This window comes from Dendrobates tinctorius, unplaced genomic scaffold, assembly GCF_039654945.1.
Source record: "Dendrobates tinctorius isolate UK_male_01 unplaced genomic scaffold, ASM3965494v1 ptg000143l, whole genome shotgun sequence".
In the NCBI taxonomy this organism is placed as follows: Eukaryota; Metazoa; Chordata; class Amphibia; order Anura; family Dendrobatidae; genus Dendrobates; species Dendrobates tinctorius.
This window is the reverse complement of record NW_027361810.1, coordinates 41,901,169-41,919,423: the sequence shown is the minus strand read 5'-3', so window position 1 is coordinate 41,919,423 and position 18,255 is coordinate 41,901,169. Positions and strand designations below refer to the sequence as shown.

Genomic DNA, 18,255 nt, shown 5'->3' with positions numbered 1-18,255 from the left:
CTGACTGTACTAACCCTAACCCTACTAATCCTAACCCCTAACCATACTAACCATAACCCTACTAACCATAAGCATAACCCTAAACCCTAACCCTACTAACTATAAGCATAACCCTAACCGTATACCCTGACTCTACTAACCCTAACCCTACTAATCCTAACCCCTAACCCTACTAACCCAACTAACCATAACCCCTAACCCTAATAACCCTAACCCTACTAACTATAAGCATAACCCTAACCGTAAACCCTGACTCTACTAACCCTAACCCCTAACCATAACCCTAACTCTAATAACCCTACTAACCATAAGCATAACCCTAACCCTAACTAACCCTAACCCCTACTAACCATAAACCCTAACCCTACCTCAAAGAAAAAACACAGCTGATAAGGAGATGACGATCAGTTTTCCTGCTACAGCTTTCGCTCTGTGCATTTTTCTAGCAATTTTTTTGCTCCTCTGCAAACTCCTCCATTATCCTGAGGTGATTCCCCTCCATTTTATCCATTATATAGCACTGTAGTGGTCATTTTGTAATTCCGATTTTTTTCTCCCATTGACTTACATTGATATCGGAAATTCTGATATCTGATATTTTCCAATATCGGAAATCGGAATTCCGATACGATATTGGGCAATATCGCTCATCCCTTGTTGTCAGCGATTCTTATGGTGGAAGACTACGCATTGGAGACAATCTAACCAAAACAATTCAATTGGGTGCCACACAGATCAACATTTAAGAGATCAGAGTTCCCTTTGAAGTTTTTCTAAATGACTACAAACATGCTTTTCTATAGAAAAAATAAAAATCAACCTTGTTTTTGCAATTTTAACAAAGTTTTGCAAACCCCACTGCAACAGTGTAAAATGTCAGATTTACATGTGTTCATTTATATAATACCTACATAACCATGTCCCAAACTCCTGCACCTCCATCGCTGCCTCTCTGATTTTTGCTGCGTTTTTGTCAGGGTACATGTTTCTCTTGTGCTTGCTGATAAAGCTTAACGCATAACAATATACCATAATCTGATTCAACTTCACCAGGTTTAGGCACCAAAAACGCAGCAAAACCGGATACCTGCATTTTTTGCACTAACCATTGCTTTTAATGGGTGAAAAACGCTGCAAAAAACGCTAAAAGAAGTCACATGCTGCATTTTGCAAAAAAACACAGCTCTTTGACAAAAAAGTCAGAAAAAAAAAAAACAAGGTGTGCGCACGAGATATCCGAAGTCTCAGATTTTGCTGGTACTGTGAAATACAGCTGAAAAAATAGCGTCAAAAAACGCAGCAAAAAAAAAACACTGCAAAAACACAATGTGTGAACATAGTTCAAGACTTCAAACATTGCATATAAAGAAACAGGTCAAAGTTTTCACATGCGAGTGAGGAGCGCTGACGTCTTGAAGGTTGCGGTTTGGGGTGTTCCAAGATGTGTAACATAAGACGCTTGACATTTCAGATGTTTGTTGTCAGTGACAGTCCTAGGATGAGTCGTACCTTTGGCGCTGGTGCTGAGTTTTACTCTTTTTCGTTTCCCCACCGACGGTCGGTCGTCCTGGTCCTCCTGGAAAATTCAATACGACTTAAGTCCACACAGAATCTGCAAATTCTATAAAGATGGTCGGGCGTTTGTAAAGACTGATCACCGGCAGACATATTCCTCTTACATAAACTATCCGATGTATGGGGAGTATGAGGAGATCACGTGTCGGTAGACTGACAACTCTCAGGTCCCAACAAGAGACCAGATGTCTCCTCGCTATGTCATTAGTAGAGGGAGGAGGAAAGCTGCAAAATTAAAGTGGTAAAGAAGGTTTTAATTCACCAACCTCATCGGAAGAATCGGACGGTGCGGACGCTGCATTTGCTCCAGCAGTTTCTATTTGAAAAAAAAAAAGGAGGAAAAAAAAAAAAAAAAAAGACAATTATGGATGTTTACATTTATTCATTCAGTTTGAGTTCATTATCCTATTCTGGCACATGTGACAACTTGTACCCAACAAACGGCACAATATAGGCACACAGCGTTATACATCGGCCCCTGACCTGTAGCAGATGCTGCAGAACGGCATGAAGGTTTTCTGAAACCAAACCCCCGGCAATATATATTTATTTTCAACCTCCCCCCCCCACTCTTTTTCCCCCTATTAAAACAAAGAAAATATAAAAATTAACATGTGGTATCACCGCATTCATAAAAATCCAAGCTATCAAAATGGTACACTTAAATAACCCGTACGATAAATGTTGTACAGAAAAATACAAACCTTCGTAATAAGATGGCAATAAAAGGCAAAAACAGGTCAAGAATTACATGCAAAACAAATTACTGTCAATTATACTATCGGCTCAAAAAAACAAAAAAAAACACGACAAGCCCTAAAAGTTCCATAGACAGAAGATGAAAAACGCTACAGGTCTTGGAATTTTTTTTTTTTTAAAGCCACCAAAATAGTATAAAAATAACCTCCGCAAGTTTGGTATTGCCGTGACTGCACTGCTCTGGAGAATCAGGTTGTCAGGTCATTGCTACTGCACAGTTAAGGATGTATGAATGAAATGCATAAAACTTAAGGCAAGGGAGGAAAAACAAAAAATTGAAGTCACCAAACAAAAATTGGCAGCATCCTTAATGGGTTAAAACAAATAAAATCTATACACAGTATACAAGACTCAAATCTAATGCTGCCTTATTTATGCATTTTTTGAAAACGTACAAAATCACAAATATCATTAACTATGTAACATTAAAAACTTATACAAAGAAAGTTAATGTACAGTCGGCACAGACTGTAGGAGCTCCGCCGACAAACACTCCACATACAGAGTGCCGCACTAACATCCGAAGACTCTTCTTACAAACCTTGCCCTGGCGATGCACTGGTAGTTCCCTGCTCTTGGCTCCCAGTCGATGGTTTCTCTTCAGGCAATGCCAGGCCAGACCCCTTTAGGGCAATAAGGTACTTTTCGTGACTCTTCGTACATGTACTCTCCGCAGAGCCTATAGTAGAAACAGACACTTTATTTAACAAAACATGTTTCATACAAGGGGCCTGGTTGTCTAAGAGTTTTCATTGCCAAGCCAGCCCCCTTTGCCATCAATGAAGAGAAGATGGCTGGTTTGGCTACGACGAAGATTAGTCAGCAGGACCTTTCACATACACTTCACTGGTCCAAGAGAAAAGTTTTTTCGGTGGCTTGAGATTAAGCAGAAAAGCTTCACAACGTTATCAGTTCTGTTCTCTCCTAGGACTAGAGAGCTGGGCGCCGGGGCAATGGACACCGGCAGCATCCGATGGACCACACTGACTTATAGCGGGGACAGTAATGTCTTCCAGTGATCTGCAGATGAAGAAAAGTGCTGCGCTATTCCATCCATCGGACAGGACAGAACCTGCGACACCAGCTCCATTCCAATAATGAAGCAGGGAGTCCCTAAGATATCACATTTTTTGTATGATACATTTGTAAGGGGTGAACAATCTGCTGTAAACTGCAAACCCATGATCGTAAAAGAAGAAATAAAATAAAAAATTACGATAAAAATTCAGGATAAATAGGGAACAGTGGGACTCTGCTTCTGGGTTGGCAGCTGTAGACCCATGAAATGACCTGGGCGTTCCCTTGAACTCCGTTCACTTCAAATCTACTAATGAGTGCAAGACAGGGCATCAGAGGGAACCTGCAGGGTGCCCCCATTCCTGGCGCGGCTAACAGGCCAAGCTGAAGGGCCCCCGGCGCTGCCAACGGGCCAAGCTGCAGGGCCCCCACCCCCGGCGCGGCCAACGGGCCAAGCTGCAGGGCCCCTACCCCCGGCGCGGCCAACGGGCCAAGCTGCAGGGCCCCCACCCCCGGCGCAGCCAACGGGCCAAGCTGCAGGGCCCCCACCCCCGGCGCGGCCAACGGGCCAAGCTGCAGGGCCCCCACCCCCGGCGCGGCCAACGGGCCAAGCTGCAGGGCCCCCACCCCCGGCGCGGCCAACGGGCCAAGCTGCAGGGCCCCCACCCCCGGCGCGGCCAACGGGCCAAGCTGCAGGGCCCCCACCCCCGGCGCGGCCAACGGGCCAAGCAGCAGACCTACCACCCTCAGTGCAGCCTTCAGGCCAAGCTTCAGGCCCCCCACCCATAATACGGCCATCATGCCAAGCTGCAGGTCCCCCTACCCTCCGTACCAAGTGGGCACTATACTCTGAGGATTCTGTAAATCACTTGACTGTTCATTTTACTCAACCCAGCGAGTGAGCAAAGCAGGCCATCAGTTACGGAGCAGGGGGAGGGATTACAGCACACTCCCTGTATACAGAGCGCTGAACTTTTTTTTTCTATTTTAGTGACAGGTTCACTTTAAAAAAAAAAAAAAAAATTCAAGCATCTCGCACAAGGGACCATTTTACTTCTGTATGGAAAAATTAGAATCACCTGCATTTTTGAGAACCATCATTGATGCAATCTGGTCACAAAAATTTCAGCTATACTCAGAGGACAAAACTCTGCGTCCCCGATAGCAGTCACAAAGTGTCTCCACCAGCCTCCCACACAGCACACGGGGCTTTTGCCAGATTTTTGGCACTTTGATTTGCGTTACAACAGCAATCTGTCTCCTCCACACATGTAACCCACAGAGACGTGATTCATAACGATGGGAAAGCGATCCGAAAGAATATCTAAGAGCTGAGTAAGATCAGAGGACTGTTCTTATAGGAGGGAGGGGGGTCTGTAATGTTAGGATGCGAGTCTTAAATCATCCCACTGCAGGCGACACTACGGGACGAGTCGCACAATGAATCTGGTCTGTAACCAGCATTTAGGATTTTTTTTTTTTTTAAATTCTGCAAAATGTCAGAATCTTTATAAAATGTCTTTATATCTCTAAAAATCCTGCTACAACTGAGGTAGATGTGACTTTAGTAGATAGAGGACGCTTGTGGCTATGCTAAACCCTTCTGCCTCTGAAAATTTTCATGTTTGTCCTTTCTCTCCTTGAAGACAGAAATGACACAATCCAGTTGACCATATAACTGTGCAGAAAGTAAAAAAAAAAAAAAAGATTTTTTTGTTGTTCGATTTTTTTTCCACTGTACCTTGGTCCATCCATAGGAAGCCCAGTTACAGGAGAAATCAGATCCCCTACGCTGATAGAATTCACTGGTAGAGCTGATCTGGGTATGCTAGGACCCAACAGCTCTGCTATGTCGGACATTTTCTGAGCGTAAAGATGCTACAAAGCGTCGCTTGTCACCAATGAGTGCTATGTAGCCAGCAATAGAGAAGAAAGATGCAGTGATAAAAAGCTTGGATCTTCTCTCTGCAGGGTCCGCGGGTGTATCTGACTGTCAGGAATGGACTGACAACCCCCCAAAAACACATCACCCAAACATTGCAGAGTTTCAGAGTAAAATACACACTGCTGCAATCGTGAAGCTAGGCTCAGATTGATGCGGCACAAGGTTCGGGCAGCTTGGATCTAATGACAGGTTCCCTTTAATGCATATAACCCCATTTGGGAACAGGTTTTGTTTCAATGCTCAATGCCACAACTTACCACAGCAAAGGTCTTTGTAATATTGCTGGTTCGTGAGAACTTGGGTGAGGACAGTCCGCATCGCTCCCCCCATTTTGGTTAAATCCTCCAGGAAAGAAATCTGTGGATCCAACGCCTGAAGCGTTTTCTGGATATCTTTGTCAGTTGCGGATTCTAGAAGAAAAAAAAATTAATAATGATTGTCTAGTCCAGAAACGCACTGCTAGTAAGTAGGAATGACCATGTACTAAATCAAGGATTGTTGTAGCAAGATGTCCACTTGGGTGTATCACCGGTATCAAAGGCTTCTTCAGGGGAGCCAATGTGAATACAATTTTACAAATTTTTCTCTGAGCACAGTTGAAACCTAATGACATTTAGAACATTTCAGAACAAAATTGCATTTTCTTCAGTTACATATTTGTTTTTAAAACCTGTGACCGCAATTGCTGCAAAACTACAGTAATTAAAATATAGGTTTTAGCGTTCTGTGAATGGCGCCAGTCTCTGCATAATTGTCAATTCTATAACATAACATAGGAAACCATTCACATACAGGAGAGATTTTCTTATACCTTGAATGGATAAACTAGATTTTAATAGTGTATTTTTGGGAAAAACACCAGCATTATACAAACTCCTCCACTATCTGAACCCACTGAAGCCAGAGGCAGGGAATAGTTAAAGGGATTCTCCAAGGAAATGATATTGATGGTCTATGCTCAGAGGGGTCATCAACATCAGATCAGAGGAGGTCTTTGCGTAAGAGCTTGGGGGGACGTAATGGCTTCTGTGGATTTGAAAGCTGGAATTTTTCAGCATTAGGACAACATAGAAATTTAACTGTCAACCCAAACTATGTATATATCATAGTTAGGTTTGGTGTCCAACATAGTGCACAATAATGACATTCATGATTCTGAGCATATTTTTGCTAGCAGATTCCTAAAGGAAAACATGACCAAATAGAATTATGAACTACTGCACCCGTCTTTCCTTGCATATAATAGTGATGAGCGAACCTTCTCGGATAAAGTGTTATCTGAGCATGCTTGGGTGCGGAGTGTCTTAGTCGTGCTCGAATAATATGTTCGAGTGCCTGCGGCTGCATGTCTCAGCGAGTGGACGGTGTTTGTGACAGACTGGATGTACAGTACTTCGATGCTGTGCAGCGCGGTTCTGATCACGTTTACATCTGGACACTACTAACGCTTGTAACAGCTGATCAATGTGTGCGACGGACCTTCATGATCTGATATCAAAAACCTAAAGATAGGTCATCAACATCATTTAACTACAGAAGCCCTTTACTAGAGCAACTACATGCGTTTCTCCTTAGACCCCCAGTTAGAGACCCCTCATATAGCCAAATACGATCTGATGTTTTTCACTGAAGAGGGGCAATATCCCAAAACACGGTTTGGCTGTTATCCTCAGTCATACGGCAAGGCTCGTTAAATAATCAATACTGACTTTTAGGGTCGCTATTTTCAGTAAGTTGCACCAGAGTTCAAGTCCTCTTCCTCTATGAAGGGGCAATTTGCATGTTTAAATTCCCAGAGGGGCAATCCATGGCCTGTAAGTCTCCTTACACTGGCTTATCAACATGTCACTCTTCACCAGGCGAGACGTCACCCTTTATTCACTTGCAAACCACCAAGACATTCCACAGAGCTGTACAGAGATTGTCATCACTTCTAACAATCCCCATTTTCTTTGGGGCTCACAATCCATTTAGCACGTAGAAGGAAATTTGGGCGAAACCCCGATGTTGCAAGTCAACAGTGTTAACCAACGATCAGCCGATAGATCTGGAGGTCAGCACCGTAATCTTGGTGACAAATGTGAATACACAAGGAGTGAAAAATCACCATTTCTATGACAAAAAATCCCACATACATACCCCACTCCGGCTGCAGATGGGTGGACTCTATGCCCCCGAACAGAAAGAAATTCACCTTACGGTAAAAGTAGGAGTAATCTCAGGACTCGGCAATTAGTCGCCAACATGTACGATAAATGTAACTTAGCAACAGAGAATGTGTGTCAGGTATCATACGGAGAACAATGGTTTGGGAACGGCAAAGAAATGTAAGAAATGACAGCCAAGCAGTGCGGCTTATACTCCACTAGATTATGGCCCGATGCTATCGCATCGGGAGGATGCGATAGCATCACACCTCTTGCCATGTTAACCCTCAACACACACTCCTCTCACCTTTCACCATCTCCACTCACTCTTTCACTCCACATACGACCCTTTCTCTCACTCCGTCTCTCATACTCACGCCGTCATCGCCGCTGCTCCACGATCCCCGACATCTTCTTCCGCCGGCGCCATCCTGGATCCAGATGTTGTCCACGCCGGCGACATGTTCTTGCGGCGACGCCATCTTGAGTATCGTGAAATCCCGCGATAGTCAAGATGGCGTCGCCGGAAGAACATGTCGCCGGCGAGGACGACGTCGGGATCCAAAATGGCGTCGGCGAAATCCAAGATGGCGTCGCCGCAAGAACATGTCGGCGGCCTGGAGAACGTCTGGATCCAGGATCGCGGCGGCGGAGGAAGATGTCGGGGCAGCGACGATGACGGTGTGAGTATGAGAAACGGAGTGAGAGAAAGGAACGTATGTGGAGTGAAAGAGTGAGTGGACGTGAGTGGAGGTGAAAGGTGAGAGGAGTGTGTGTTGAGGCGGTGTGGTGTGTTGAGGGTTAACATGTGCGTGTGTGTACGGTGACGTCACCGGTTACAACTGGATGGAAGTTGTTACAACCGGAAGCTGCTTAGGGCATTTATTATTATAGATTAGAAAGAGAGGAAGCAAAATCTTAATGCTTGGCTGCAAAAATGACAATAGCATAAGCCGACTGTTAGAAACCCTTACTCCAGACATTAAAAAGGTAAAGCAGTAGCAAAAACGGGAAGTCGCAGCAGGGGATCGTCTTCATCTCATCCACGCATTACACATCTAGTGCCTTCTGTGGGTGCAATGTGATGTTGGAGCGGGAGCCGTTTTCGAGACGAGACGTCCCTCCATAACCTGTGCAGCCGCTTCCGTAACTTCTACTGAGCAGAATATACACGTCACAGCCTCTGCTAATAATTTCTCAAACATTCACAAATGCAGAACACTAAGGCTCCGTTCCCAGGCTGAGATTTTGACTATGTACTTTTTGCTCATACTCCTTGTGAAAGCCACCTGGCGAAACGTACGTTGGAGTCCCTGGGTACTTGTAATTGGTAACTGAACTTCTCTATATTATTTGACTTTTCTATGATGTCTGTATATGATTATTTATATGTGTATCCACAGGTAATTACTAGGTAATAATAAATATTGTTATATGGACTTTAGCTCTATTTTTACATGGCCATACTGTACAAGTTTAATGCCATCCACTGATTATACTCACTCTATACATCTTCCTGTGATTTCCCTGTATAGGACTTTTTCATCCCCTATTTTATTTTCATGTATTTAATAAATTTGCGCATTTTTACTGAATATTTTTGTGTCTATTCCCTTTTTATTTATTTTTTTTTAGTAGGAATGGTACTTTTTGCTGTATCAGAAGCACGCTGTCTTACACTTCCAGCACATAAGCAAAACCGAATAAGGGTACGTGCACACGTTAAGTATTTGCAGCAGAAATTTCGCCATCTCTTCGCATGGAAAAAAAAAAAGCTATAGAACATTTTTGCTGTGTTTTTTTTAACTTGAGTTATTGCAGCAGATTTTCCCCCACTTGTTAGTATGGGTGAAATCTGCAGAAAAATGGTTGAAAGAATTTACTTTCTGCAGATTTAATTCTGCAAGGAAAATACTGCATTGTGTGCATGAGGCTTCAGGAATCTCATTCACTTCGCAGGTACTATGAAATAATTCAAGGTTTTTTTGACAAATCTGCAACGTAAGCACAGGCCCTGAAAAAGCTTGTGTGCACGCGTCGCGGTTTTGTTGCGTTTTTTTTCTATGCAGCTTCGTCACAAAACCTTTGGATTTCCTAGTACCAGCCAAGTGAATGAGATTACTGAAGTTACTTATTTTTTTTTTATCTCTTAGACTTGCAGCAGAATGTCAATTCTTTCAGCGTTTTTGCTGCAGATTTCAACCATGAGTACTGAAACGCATCAAAAGCGCACGTATTTTACGCTTCACTTTTCCTGCCAGCACATCACTATTTGCAGCTGATTTTTCTGCTGAAAATACTGAATATGTGCACATACACTAGTTGTTTGCAGCTTTACATTTGCTTTTTGGCCGCCATCACTCTTTCGATGTTTCGCCGATATAATGCAGCAGTAAGACGCGTGCCTACAATGGCGATATACAAGGCAAATATGAAGAAATGAATCACACAAATTCTCTAAGCAAAACCACAAAAATCTGGTCTTCTTACTGATCTATTGCAAAACAGGCATTCTTCATGTAAAATTGCTAATTTTCAGAAACTAAATGTATGAAAGAGCATTGGGTGACTGCAAACTCAAGGGGACTAATGCGGAGAACGGGAGCGCAGAGCCGGCAATCTGCAGGCACTCCCACATACAACATGTCAGCAGAAAGACCAATACTCCTTTCATTATAAACCTGAGTGATGTGCAATCGTGGAATCTGCAAATGAAGAGATAAAATCAATCAAGAGCTCTACCAAAAAAAAAAAAAATGTCCCTGTAGCAACAGCCTTGTTGAAAAACAGGAATTTAAGGGGATGCTGTAGTGCCTCTCATTTCTGAATCAAGACCCTATTTCATGCGAACCAGGTAACAATTAAAACGGCACACGTTCATATCTAGCAGGTATGTCCTATGTCAATTGTTAGGACCCATGCAATGACAAAAAAAAAGTTACTGTGTATTATGCAGCCGAGATAAAGGAGGAGGATGCAGCTATGTCTAAAAAAGGTTAAATCTGCAAAGAGAGGACACAGCTGATTCCAAGGGGTTTATCTGCAAAGGAGGACACAGCTGCTTCTAAAGAGTTAATTTAGTAGAAGATAAAATTGCTGCTTGAAAAGGGTTAATCTACTATGGGGGACACAGCGGATTCTTAGGCTATGTGCACACTGAGTTTTTAGGGGTTCTGGATTTGAGATATACATTGTGAAAACTTCTTTACAAGCTATAAATGGATTTACCCCAAAAAAGTGGAAAACATTTAGGCAGTGTATAACATGCGATATAACTTTTTTGGCTACAACTGCAAGAATAGTGCTGTACAAAAGCAGCACCAGCGCATGCAATAGGCATCTAACTTGTCAATACAGCTGTTCTGACTTCTCCTATTCACCTTCTCATGCTGAGCACAATAAGGCTACTTTCACACATCAGTTTTTTGCCGTCAGGCAGGATCCAGCTATTTTTAGAAAAAACGGATCCGGCATAAATTTTGGAGAACTGTAGAAACGGATCCATTTTTCTGCCGGATCCATCTAGCAGGTTATATCTGTTTCCTGGGGGCTGGCCAATTGGATCTGAGCATGCGCAGACTTAAAAAAACGGATCCGGTGGCTGGATCCGTCGAATTCCGGCGCCCATAGACTTTCATTGTGGCAAAAAGCCGGAAGCGTCAGATCCGGCGCTTCCGGCTTTTTCGCCAGAGACAAAAAACGTTACAGTAGCCATTTTTTCCAGACGCCGGAATGAGACAAGTAGCCGGATCCGGCAAAAAACGGATGAAACGCAATGCCATCCGGCGCGATCCGGCGCTAATGCAAGTCAATGGGGAAAAACTGGATCCGGCATTGCATTTCGCCGGATCCGGTTTTACAAAAAAAAAGCCGGATCGCGCCTGACGGCGAAAAACTGATGTGTGAAAGGGGCCTAAAAGGGAGACATTTATTGCATCACGACCATTACTATGTAGCAGCACTGGCGTCATAGAACTATTTCACTACATTTTGCCATGCGTGATCTTGCAGCCGCAGACTATCTTGTATTGCACATACCAGGCTCGCTGTACCCATCTCTCAAGTACTGAATAAGGTAGAAGATGAAGCGAGGTATAACCAGCTCCGACATCATCAGCAAATCGTGGGGCACCGTGGGAACACACGAGCTCGACTTTACCCTGTGTCTTTTGCAAAACCTGTAATAGAAGAGAAAATTTGTCAAAACATCAGCAGCACAGCGGCTCAGTGGATAGCATTGCAGTGCTGGGGTCCTGGGTTCAAATCCCACTAAGGACAACATCTGCAAGGAGTTTGTATGTTCTCCCCGTGTTTGCGTGGGTTTCCTCTGGGTTCTCCGTTTTTCTCCTTCACTACAAAGACATACTGATAGGGAATCTAGATTGTGAGCCCTAATGGGGACAGTGATGAAAAGAGCTGTAATATTTGATGGTGAGTAAAATAAATCAGTTAATAAATAAAAAAGCAAACACCTTGTGGTTGGATTAGGCCAATAAGTAGGTACTCGATGGTTTCTCTTCAAACTAACTAGACTGACAGATCTAGATCCCTTTGTGTGCATATTGAGATGCCCATCAGTCTAGCTGAGCAAGGTTGGGGGAAACCGGTGGGGACAGACGTCTGTGACTAGTCTTCCTAGTCACCTTGTCTCTGGTCACAATTTTTTTAACTGTAGCGTCAATTCACGGTACCCAATTCATCAGCCACGTTAGTAATCTGTGACCGCCAGACAGGAGCCCCGAGAACCCCCTCTTACCCAACGACATCCACGGCTCCTTTTGATAATCCAATTGTCGCGGTGTAACTCATATGCGATGACGCATCAGGCCGGCTTATCAAAAGAAGTGTAACGGATTACATCAGGTAAGTGGCGACTCACAAGGCTCCTGTCCAGCGGCCACAGATCACCGACGTGGCCGATGGATCGGGTCTTGCAAATCGATTCGCACCAACTCTACTCCTGAAGCATTTGTCAAACAAATCCAAAGGCCATTTTCACCCCACGGGGGCTAGAGGGGGCACTTCATGTTTCATTTACTGCACAGAAATATATAATTGATGTGGCTTTCTTTTGCATATATACATAATTACATAGGTTGAAAAAAAAGACAAAAGGTGCGATTGCAGTAGATCCGAGTTATTAGGTGTTGATCAGGGTAACTTCTCCAACTGTGTGTTCGGCATATAAATCGTTAACCAGGCAGTAAGATACTGTCATGTAATCTGGTGGTAGAGGAGATCCGGTCCCCGTGGAAGCTTTTCAGGATCTGGCAGCCAGACAATTGTAATTACAACGCGTTTCAGCCACTTATACCGCAGCATCTCCATAGAGAACTCGCTGTAATCGGAGGCTTTGTGCCGGAGCAGTAAACCTGCTATTAAGTGGAGATTGAAAGGTAATTTTTACATGACTTTTTCCTCCATCACTATGACAACACCAGAGTTTTTTCTTTTTATCAGAGGAGGAATATGGAAACGAGTTGGTTTACGTCGCCTATAGTAGACGAGCAGCTGAATGCGCCGTCTGCCAGCACTTAGATGCCCCTTGTGTCTGACTGCTGGAATGAATCGCGTTGACTGCTTAGATGCTGGACTGGAAGCAACAAAGGAAACGGTTATATCACACACAGGGATAAGGTTACATTTTTGGGGACGTTCTAGGAAGGTTCTGGTTCTCCCCAAGCTGCAGTCACACATCCATGTAAGGTGTCAACGTGGTGTCTAATTTTTACTCGGACAGCGCACGTACCCATACAGTTTTATGGATCGATACATCCGTGAAAATCTGGGATCTGAGCGCGAGATCCACCAGACTCAGAGCAAGACCTACTCCGATCCCAGATCAGACTCGACCATACAACGGGGATCCGTAAACATGTAAACTGGAAGGCTTCTGCGTGTCACGGATCGATTGCTCAGGCCTCTTTCACACTTCCGTTTTTTTGGTCAGTTGCAATCCGTGAAAAAATGCAAAAGACAGACAGAGTAGGGGAGGGGGAGGGAATTTTTTTTCTGCCGCCAGAACGGAATTTGGAGTTAAATTTCTGGCAAGCAAATTCTTCCGGGCATGCTCAGTGTAAAAAAATGGATCCGTGCAGACAAAAGTCAGCGGACGCCAAAATTTTGGCGGATCCGTCAAAAAACGGATCCAACGGATGACCATCTGTCAAAATCCGCCGCTAATGGAAGCCAATGGGAAAAAAACGGATCCACCAAAAAAAAAAAAAAAAAATGGCGGATCCATTTTTTTTTTTTTTTTCAAAACGGCAGATTTTGACTGATGGAAACAAATGGAAATGTGAAACAGGCCTTATTGATCAACTTGAAAAATATAAATACATACAAAAAAAAAAAAAAAATTCAGAGGTCTTTTTGTTGGCAAAAAAAATGGTTGGAACTAGGGCGACACCTGGGGGGGGGGGGGGAAACTGTCCACTTCTGAAAGATCGTAAAATTCACACAGTTGTGCGAACACAGCCTTGTAGGGATGGTCTATAAAGAGGTACTAACTCCTACCTAGGGAAAAGCTCTTCAGATTGTTACATTACTAAGATAGGAGATGATAGTTGGTGCTTGTTAGATTCTATGTAGATTGAAGGGTGAGGGAGGAGCTAGAGGCAGCGCTCCGGCACCTACACAGAATTTTATGGGCACCAACTGTCATCAGAAGAATCAACGCTTTCTACATGTAATGCTGGAGAAGGATGTTATCAATACCATGGATGGCAAGAACAACAAACACATCAGTCGTGGAACAAGTCAAGCCAGACATGTCACTTGAAGGATCACCAAGCTACGAACTTCCTATTTTGGACACATTACACAAAGAGAGAGATCACTGGAGAAGGACATCATGGTCGGAAGAATAGAAGGAACAAGGCGAAGAACAAGGTCAACAATCTGATGACTTGATACTTTCAAGATAACAGCGGAGAAGACCCTGATGGACCTATCTAGAACTGAACAAGGCTGATCGTCCTACAGATCTCGTTCGTCAATTAGTTCGCCATGGCCCGAGATCGAGCCGAAGGTAGTTAAAATAAAAAACGCCGTCTCCTAGCTCAGTAACGTAACAGTCTGTCTTCACTGAACACAGATTTTACCCATCATCTGAGAATTTGGAGAATGATCAGTCCTGGAAGAAAGAGAAGCAGATTTCTCTGAGAAGATTTAAAAAAAAACAAAAAAAAAAACCACAAAACTTTGTAATCTATTAAAAATGACAGTTCTTCCTTTACCCCTCCATCCCAACCTATCAGAAATATGTTGAAAGCATGGTCACTTCCTCTAGGTGCATAGCTTAAGTAATGTGCAAAAAAAAAAAATTCTCTAAACCAGATCCATCACCAGACTTCACAACAGAAGCGGCAGACATTATTAAATAGATCTTAGACCTGATGGGGCTAGTGTACTTACTTTAAAATCCTGGCCTAAATTTCTGCGTAACCCTGATTTTAATTGGAGCACATTTACATAGCTGTAGCTCCATTTGCACAGGGTTAAAGCTAAATATGAAATGGTTATACAGCAATTGTCATGTATTACAGTAGCAAATACATTTCTGGCAGCCTTAATATATACTGTCTGGAAGGATTCTATGAAAACCACATTAGCCTCTCACATGTGAAAAACACCAGCGGAAAGTCTGAAAAGCACAACAGCTAACGTGACTCCATATTAAGAAGGGAAAGTAATTATCTGGAGCAAAAACACGTTTGCAATTAAAAGTTTGGGAAGAAAAAAAAAAAAACACAACAACATTTATAAATGCAGGAGAAGAACAAATATCTGCGGATTTCTCATCTCTCCCCGCTGGGGAGGAAGCGGCAGGACGAGATGCGGTGACCACAGGACGGTGGCACTCGACGTGGCAGACTGTGCGGGTCATTTGTACATATAAAGTGGGGAATATATTGATTTTTATTTCATGCAATAAAATGCAAATTAATGACGTAATAATCGTACAATGTGAATTTCTGGTTTTTATTTTTAGATTCCGCCTACGATAAAATCACACACCTCTCCATTCTTTGTAGGTGGGAAAATGTGTAAAACAGGCAGTGTATCAAATACTTATTTCCCCCACTGTACAGGCATATAGTGCCACTTATTAGGTCACTTCCACAAAAATAGAACATTGCTTTCGGCTTGGTGCCGCAGTCCAGAACACAAGCGGCTTGCGTAGTTTGGCCCCATGACCCGGCAGCAGCTTGATCCTTTTCCCTACGCTTTCGGCACAGCGGTGTCGCGCTCGCTCGCGGGTGACAGGTGATGGGACTTTGCTGTAATGTATAGGCAGCGATGATACATGAGAAACGTTTCCCCCTTGGCCCGGGTTAGGAGTCGCGTGTGAGCGCTATTTATGGTGCTGGCTGCAGGAGCCTGTAAACAGTAACGAGCGAGCGGCCCAGAAAGAAGGGCACGACGGAGCGGCCGCTCACTGCACGATCAGCACAAAACACTAGGGTTAGCTTCTGATTATTATAATAAATGACATATATATTCAGAAGCTAACCCTAGTGTGGTGTGCTGGTCGTGCAGGCCCCTCCGTCGAGTCCTTCTTACTGGGCCGCTCGCTCGTTACTGTTGACAGGCTCCTGCAGCCAGCACCATAAACAGCGCTCACACACGATTCCTAACCCGGGCCAAAAAATAAATAAAATATATTTTATTTTTTTATTTTTAGTGCATGCCTCAATACCCTGTATGTGGAGCCGGTCACTAGCGACGTAGGTTGCCACACAAGATGGGAAACACTAGTTGTCACATCGGAGATGCTACTACAATAAATAATCTAATAATAAATAATAATTTGTGACCAATAATGGAGGCCATGATTTTTAAAATACAAGGAAAAATCATACAAGAAAATCCCCTTTAAAAACTAAAAAAAAAACACTTTGTTTTTCATATTTAGCAGGCGCCTATAATTGCCTTCATATCAGTGGAAGTGAAGGTCCTGAGACCCCCACCGATCGCTCAACAGCCCCCAACAAATGACGCACAGACAGATGGTACAGTCTTGATAACCTGCCCTTTAAAGATGACCTGTCACCAGGTCAAACGTGGCAATTTTTGTTTTCTTATTTTATTCCTGCTGCTCACCTGAATAGTTTTTTTTTTTTAAGTTGGTTCTAGAGATATGGGTGTTTAACTTAATGATACTTTTTTATGGTCTCTAGGGATGAGCTGTATAACTCGGACGGGGATAGCAACGTAATGCTCGGACGGACTGGCGGCTCTCCCAAACCGAGTGTGACAGCTGCACAGGAGTACATGCTGTCACGCTTAGCAGGTCGAGGAGAGCCGACGGCCAGTGCGAGCTTTGCGTTGCGATCCTCGTCAGAGTTATACGGCCGTCTGACCCTTCCCTTACAGTCGGTGCTCACAGGATCCTCTGGGGCGTGTCTTTCTACGTAACTACCCTGTGAGCCACGCCCCATTGTAAACACCATAAAAAGTATCACTAAATAAAATACACCCATATCTCTGGAATCATATGTTGGATTAAATTTAAAAGAAAAACACTCGGGAGCAGCGGGAATAACAAAGGCAAAAACTGGACAGTTTACTTGACAAGTTTTTAATAGTTACATAATGCCCTCCATACTAAGCGTGTGTAGCCTGATCCCACAGTCGTCGCCTCCAATCCGCCCATGGCAAAGACTAGGTCAGCTGGTAATAATTAGGGTAGATGGCAGCGAGTAAAACTGTGGGGGTCAGACAACACAACCATGAAGACACCGGATAGCAGATGAATACACATGATGCTTTTTTAAACTCATGACTTTGGCTGCAAAGTTTTCTGGTTTTTTTTTTTTAGCAATGAAGAAGAAAAAAAAAAAAAGTCTGAGAATGTGGTCGAGCTATACTGATAAAGGTTTATTCCTGGGCACGAGGAACCAATAGACTCATCATAAACCAGGCCAGATGAATGCAGAATACAATTACAGCTTTATTATAGACTCACATAAAAACACCACCCGTTGCCAGAGAGGGTCACACAGTGTAAAATCGATCATCTGATTGAAGCAGCTGCGGCTCACCGGCCAGCGCTGTCTGGTGTCACAGGCTTACTCCTACACTAATAAATGGGACTAAATTCATGAATTTATTGTACGGGTACATCCATTTCCATAACGTGAGCAACACACTACAGTGTCCAGGTCTATCAAGCATCAGTTCACACCGAAGAGTCTGTACCGACAGCTCGGAGGACTATCGAGAGGCGGCTCGCCGTACTGACCCATAGACTATTTGTAGGTCGGACCTATTAATAGGCTGGTCTCCCCCGCCCAGCGCTGTAAGGAGGTGAGGCTGGGCAGGCACGCAGGCCTCTGTTTTATGTACTAGACAGAAAAGTCTGACTCACATGAAAGTTGGCACAGACTTCTAGGCGTCTCCCATTATGGTGACCTATAATAATATCCCAATATAGCAGAGCGGCCGGCATGCAAAAGGTGTGCAAATAAGCTGCTGGAGAATAAGGGGCGGTGGGAGTTCTCCGACAACAAAAACTGGGGATAAAGCCCCCCATCTCACATAGCGTGATCGCTGTTGCGTCATCGATTATGTGACGCATCAGCGATCTCGCCACGTGTGACACTTACCAGCGACCAGGCCCCCCGCTGCGATTTCGCTGAACATGCTCGAATGTCCTGGGCCATTTTTTGATCGCTGGTGTCCCGCTGGCCAGCATGCATCGTTGTGTTTGACATGGACAACGACCTCAATACTACAGGTACGAGAGACAGAGTCCCAACGACCGTCGTATTGTTCTGTATCGTTGCTGCGTCGCTGGTGAGATCTGAC

General features: G+C 43.9%; 1 protein-coding gene across 2 annotated transcripts in view; it reads right to left on the bottom strand.

Annotated features, from left to right (window-relative positions):
* The window catches only part of UBR3 (ubiquitin protein ligase E3 component n-recognin 3), a 175,226-nt gene that overhangs the window by 145,317 nt on the left and 11,654 nt on the right, over positions 1-18,255 (bottom strand). For both annotated transcript variants that reach the window (XM_073545830.1, XM_073545831.1), the window contains exons 2-6: positions 11,482-11,621; positions 5,554-5,706; positions 2,876-3,013; positions 1,842-1,891; positions 1,510-1,576 (exon numbers count right to left, since the gene is read on the bottom strand). In XM_073545830.1, coding sequence (XP_073401931.1) covers positions 1,510-1,576; positions 1,842-1,891; positions 2,876-3,013; positions 5,554-5,706; positions 11,482-11,621 — 548 coding nt within the window. The remainder of the gene's footprint in view (positions 1-1,509; positions 1,577-1,841; positions 1,892-2,875; positions 3,014-5,553; positions 5,707-11,481; positions 11,622-18,255) is intronic.